The sequence below is a fragment of the Orycteropus afer genome, unplaced genomic scaffold (genome assembly GCF_000298275.1).
Source record: "Orycteropus afer afer isolate SDZICR_OR568_19922 unplaced genomic scaffold, OryAfe1.0 scaffold00070, whole genome shotgun sequence".
NCBI classification, from domain to species: Eukaryota; Metazoa; Chordata; class Mammalia; order Tubulidentata; family Orycteropodidae; genus Orycteropus; species Orycteropus afer.
The window spans coordinates 3,265,516-3,271,884 of NW_006921657.1; the positions used below are offsets into that span (position 1 = coordinate 3,265,516).

A 6,369-nucleotide genomic window follows, 5' to 3' on the forward strand; every position below is an offset into this window, starting at 1 on the left:
GCCAGCCTTCTGGTTAGCAGTCAAGTGCCTTAGCCACTATGCTACCAGAGCTCCTAATATCCAGCTGTTATCTTTAAATTCTGAAGAATCTAGGATGAGTGAGAACATCTGAAACTCCTTTCTCCCTATTTTAACCAAGAGCCAGGAACAATGCAGCAGTTACCACAGATCCTTTCTGTTTGAGTACGTCTGAAGGCTCAGGATCCAAATTCTTGTAATTGATAACCTACTCATGTCTGCAAGCAAACTACTGTCTAACTGGGAAGCTATTCCTTATTGATCTGATGACTGTTATTTGGGAAAAGTGAAGAACTGGCCTTTTGACTTTTTGTGTTGCCCTGGTAGTAGTATTTAAATGGAGATTTATTTTCTGGTGTTGTTATTCGTTGGTAATCCAATGGAGGTTGCTATGAGTCATAATCAACTTGATGGCAGTGGGTTTGGTTTTAAGAGTTTGAAGTTCAAAACAATCTGATATTTTTAAATTAATTTGCAGTTGTTATTAATATTAATGTTTAAGAAAAATTACTTTTCAACATTATTCATGTGAAATTTCCATGTTATTATAAGGTTTTATATCACACTAGTTCAAAAGCATTTATCTACAATTACTCTAGATAACTCCTTTGGGATTATTTCAGTCATTCCCAGCAGGTGACTTAAGAGCTTGAATCTAAACAAACACACAATATTTCAAATGACTAACTTTTAGATGAGTGAGATTAGGAATAAAGTTATCAGCTGATGACTGGGGATGCTAATCTCTGTGGTAGAGTGAATTGCTTAACACGGCTCTTCTAGCCATGGTCTTCTATGACTCCCACCAGATAACTGGTGGAACTATACAAATGTGAGGTGCCTGTGGCACACCAAGGGGGTTGAGTAGCTTGTTAATGATGTAAATAAGTACATGGTATGCTTATGGGGGCAGGACTGTGCAAATAAGGTGTATGGAACCCTAATGTAGGGGGTGGTCAGTTTTGCCATTCCACTAGGCTTAAAATGAGCCATTACAGAGGTAGAAAGGAGGATCTTGCTGCTATTAAGAAAAAAAAGCCAGAAGTGAAGCACATTCTTTGGACCCAAGATCTCTGTGCTGAGTTGGTGAGAAGCAACAATAGAGAGACTACAAAGAGACAATGAAAAGCAACAGAGGCAGCAGAACCAAGAGACCTTCATGAGACAAAGCGGTGGATTTGCTGGCCTGGGGAGCAATACAGCTGAGTGCCTTCAGGCAGGTGCACCTATCAGCACAGCTAAAAAGAGTTTGTCACACTTGCCCAAGCAGGGCAGAGGCCAGGCCGAGAGCCTAAAGGCCAGAGAGAAGCATGTCTGCAGCATGGCTGAGAAACTGTCCTGATTGAAGAATTGTATCCTGAGTGTTCCTAAACCTGAGTTGTAACCTGCTACTGCTACTTCCCTAATAAATCCCATAATCAAGTATTGCCTGTGAGTTCTCTGTGGCCATTGCAATGAATTATTGAACCCAGCACAGTAGAAACAGACAGCTGGTGTCAGAATTGGTAAAAAGGTTAGAAGGTAGTGGCATGTCTGACCTCTGCTTCAAAGGAATCAGCCTTGGGCTGATGTTGCTGATATTGATTCTCTCTCCACTTTGTGAAGTTAGAGGAGGTCAAAAGATGTCGCCCCTGTGCCTTTTTGCAATCTCCAACAAGACACTTTGTCAAAATGTTTCTTCTGATACAGCCGTTTTATTATAAATTAGAACCTTCAAAAAATAATGGCCTAACAAGAGTACAATAAAACAGCTTCTGCAGCTTAAGCTTCTCATGTCCTAAGTCTCTGACAGATGTAAGGCAAAGTATCTTTCCTGCAAACTAAATAGGATTCCAGTAGTATTTCAATCTAGTTGAACTTTCAGAAAAAGAAGGCCAAGACATATCTTTATTATATATACCATCTTGGCTCTGGCTGCATTAATTATGTCTTAAGAGTTTAATACCCATCCATGTCCAAAGGTGGAGGGATACATGAATTAGTAGGGTAATCAGCAAGAGCAGAGTATAAAAGCACAGCTGGTTGTGCTAGCGCAGTCCTGAGGGACATTTTCTTCTACGGAGGCTGAACAGAACAGCTCTGCTAAAGAAACCAGTGTAATAAGGACAGTCAATGCAGAAGAGACAGAAACATTCTTTTCCCCCACTTATTACTCACCATCCTGACTTTTTAAAGGTAAATCGTACTAAGGAAATTTAGTTGCTTTTTTTTTTTTAAATTATGGTTTAATGAATGTCCATTTCTTCTTTCTTATTATTTTGATGTGTCATCCTAGCTGTCTATGATATCCTATTAGGAATGACTGGCTATGCTATTCTCAACTCCTCATTAATCAATTCATTTCTCATTGCTTCATATCTGAGCAGGTTCTTGGAGAGTGGGCACACCAGGAACTCCCAGGTCCAAGGAGTGAAGCAGCTCCTCTGTCCTCCTGCTCTGGTCAGTCTATGGTTGTGGCCCTGACATGTGCAGCCACCTGGGGGCAACAGTGGACAGTGGTGTGCATGGCCCCCACAGCATTAAGGCAAGCCCCCTGCATGCTCCACTCAGCATGGTCCAGCAGTTGAGGACTGCACCTCAATGTACCCCCTCAACATTTTTTTAAGAAACATTGTAAAGTTTCTCAGACCCCTAATTTTTTTAAACCAGTCTACAAATATACATTTCTTCCAAAGGCAGTGCCTGGACTTATAGATACATGTAGATATAGATGCAGAAATAGACAGATGTAGCTCTAGATCTGAATAACAAAAAGATCCTTAAACCCCAGGGAACGTCTTACTTTTTAAACCATAAATTATAAAACAAAATGTTAGATACACAAAGACTATGGTCAGTCTTACAGACTTTGCTGTGCTTTATTAAATACTAATTAGTTGGAAGAAGTGTTTTAATACCTTAGTGCAACAGCAGGACATAAAACATTGTTCCACCTCCTACTTTGGCGAGTAGCAACTGGGATCTTAAAAGCTAGCAAGCTGCCATCTAGATGCAACAATGGATCTCTCCTCATCCAGAGCAAAGAGGAATGAACAAAACCAAAATTCATGGAAACAATTAGTCCTAGCAACTGGTACACCATCCGATTTGTAGCCTATACAACTATGAGACCAGAAGAACTAGATGGTGCCCGGTTACCGCTGTCATCCACTTGGAAGGAGATCTATGTAGGAGATCCTTCACAGGGAGGGAAAACAATGTGGAACAAAATTCAAAAATCATTTGGAGGAAAAAAAAAAAGGTGGGGACCAGGTTTGCTGGTCCGATAGAGCCTGGTGGAACCCCTGAGACTATGCCCCTAGCTGCCCTTCAGGTCTGGAATTGAACCCACACCTATGGTTTCCAGCCAAACAAAAACAGGCATATGAGTTAAACATTTACCTCAAGTAGATACACTCCTTGGAGAGAACAATCATGGGAGAAAGAAGGGCTGCTTATGCACAGGGAGACAGCTCAGGGGGCAGGACAGTATGGAGGGATGGACACTGGGAAGAGGTAACTATGGGGAGGAAGTGGGAGGGGAGCTGTTGCATTGTGGTAAACTGTGGTCAATGACATGAGACAGTGTATTTTAACTGCTGTATGGAAAGTGAATTTGCTCTGTAAATCTTCACCCAAATCACAATTAAAAAAAAAAACAAAACAGCAGGACATAATGCTTACATATTAGAATATAGAAATACTTACTACATATTAGAATACTTACATAGTAGAATCTCTTTCTTGAGGCAAGGTTGTCTCACGTGAAGCTGAAGCAGCAGAAGGGGACCTAGGATACAGTCTATAACTGTCACTTGGAGTGATTATCTGCCTACCCAGAATCCTTCAAAATAAAGAAACATGGAGACACAATTAAGCAACTTCATCTGGCAACTACATACAAAATCTAGGTATTTTTGGAATAAATTTTCAGAAGTCCAGGACACACTTAGTTTGATACTGATTAAGAATGACTGAGAGAAAATGTGAATGCAGAGTCTCATTATTCTCTTCCAAAGGATGGACACAAAAAGCTCTAGCCCCAGGACTTAAAAAAAAAAAATTCCAAGGAAACTGAGCAAGCAGTTATAATTTGACCTCCATCTTCTATAATAATTTTCACTAAATTGTTGTTGTTGTTGTTGTTATGTGCCATCGAGTCGACCCGACTCATAGCGACCCCTCCTTGGGTTTCCAAGGCAGTATCACTACGGAAGTAGGACTGCCCAACCTTCCTTCTGAGCAACTGATTAATTTCACTAAATTAGCCAAAATGAAAGGAAGGCCAGGCCAAATTAGTGAAAACTGAATTGCATTCTTAAGAACTTGAAATTTTAAGAATTTTAAGTACGTGCAGTGAGTGGCACTAATACTGTTTAAAAGAGACGTTCCCTAACAGCCTGTGTCTGCTTTCAACTACAGTTATACGTAAGACTTTATACTTGTAGATAACAGTGTGAAGAAGTACATTTTCTGATCACCTTGTTCAAAAGAATTCCTTGGACAGCCACAACACACAGATCTCAGCTTCAGGTATAGAAATGGTTTTACTCGATTAGGAGAACATATTGGTAGTTATGGAAACAAAAACAATTTGAGTTTTCTCTCAACTGTTATTTTACAATACAATACAATGTCTTTATTTACTTCATTAAAACTATGCCATAAAGATTTTAGAGGTGGCCCTCCCTTTCTATGGGATCTACATCTCCAGATTTAATCAACTACAGGTTAAAAAAATATTCAACAGGGGTGGGGAATAAAAGCAATTAAGTGGTCAAAGCAATCCATCAAAGGTTAGGAGGGAGCATAGCAGAGGATGTGTGTAGGTTATAAGCAAATACTATGCCACTTCAATTAAGGGACTTGAGCATCCTTGGATTTTGGTATCTGTGAGGGCCCTGGAGCCAATCCCCTGCAGATACTGAAGGATGATTATGCAAGCTTTTTCGGAAACCCACTTGATCATCCATGAACACAAGTCAATTCTGGGGCTTTCGTACCTGAGGTGAGGAAAGCTAGATGTCCACTGTTGACACTCTGCTTGAAGACTCTTTGTACGTACGCTCAACTTCTTCTCATACAAAAGTTCGTCAATGGCTGTGAACATTGCCTGGACCTTTTCAGTAGCATTCTGATCAAGTTCCTAGAAGAAAATGTCCCCCAAAATATTTAGGTGGCCTTCGATCTCTGTTGAAAATTATAAAGATTGAAAACAATCAGATTTTGTTTTGTTTTTAATGTTAAGCTGAAATATTGTTGAGTTTCCAGGAAAGAAGAGTTAAATTAGTGAGTTTCTAGATCTCAGAATTTTCAGATGTCCTTTCTATTCATATTTAAAGAAAATTTATGGGAATTTTTTTTTAAGTAACATTTTCTTCATCATAAATACTATGTTTATTATACTGGAAAAACTTTTAAATTACCTATAATATCACCACTCAAAGAATGATTGCTAAATTTTATTATACCTGTTTGGTTCTAGTATTTTAGTAAAGCGTAAAGTAAAAAGGTAATTCTGTGAATATTATTTTGCATTGTGCATTTTTCACTTGACAGTCTGTTAATGTATCACAACCCTTGCCTCCTGCAATCCATCCTATAGTAGTAGCAAGCCCTACATGGGCTGATTATAAAATGCAAATCTACTGACACCATGCCCCTGCTTAACCTCTGTTGCATCTACGTATCTTTATATATCCTTTAACATTCTTCTAGAAAAACAATTATATCCTTTTCAAAAAGTGTAAGATAAGAAATGGGAATTTTTAAATTAAGAATTGAAGCCAGCTTCTACCCAGTAAAAAAGTGCTTGCTAGTTTTAGTCTCACCACAAAAATAAATTTTTCTGTACTTAATGTTCTCAAAGGAGCTCTGGTGGTGTAGTAGATAAGACATTTGACTACTAACAAGGTCAGCGGTTCAAACCCACCAGCTGCTCTGAAGGAAGATGAGGCAATCTACTTCTGTAAAAATTTACAGCATCTGAAACTCAATGGGGATCGCTATGAGTTGGAATCAACTCAATGGCAGTGAACTGGTTTGGTTTTGGAATGTTCTCAAGCTGAGGGGAGAGGAGAGATGTTCCTAGTCCTACTGAAACTTACTTACTTACTTACTTACTTACTTATTTATTTGTTTATTTGTTTATTTATTTTGTGATTGACTTATTTCACTCAGCATAATGCCCTCCAAGTTCATCCATGTTATGCGGTGTTTTGCAGATTCTACATTATTCTTTAGTGTTGCATAGTATTCCATTGTGTGTATGTCCATAGTTTGGTTATCCATTCCTCAGTTGATGGACACCTAGGTTGTTTCCATCTTTTGGCTATTGTATAGTCTATTTATGCTATATATTAGGGCCCTTAA

General features: G+C 39.0%; 1 protein-coding gene across 1 annotated transcript in view; it reads right to left on the bottom strand.

Moving 5' to 3' along the window:
- The window catches only part of FAM149B1 (family with sequence similarity 149 member B1), a 107,838-nt gene that overhangs the window by 78,219 nt on the left and 23,250 nt on the right, over positions 1 to 6,369 (bottom strand). The window contains exons 4-5 of the mRNA XM_007940621.2: positions 5,001 to 5,143; positions 3,725 to 3,841 (exon numbers count right to left, since the gene is read on the bottom strand). Coding sequence (XP_007938812.1) covers positions 3,725 to 3,841; positions 5,001 to 5,143 — 260 coding nt within the window. The remainder of the gene's footprint in view (positions 1 to 3,724; positions 3,842 to 5,000; positions 5,144 to 6,369) is intronic.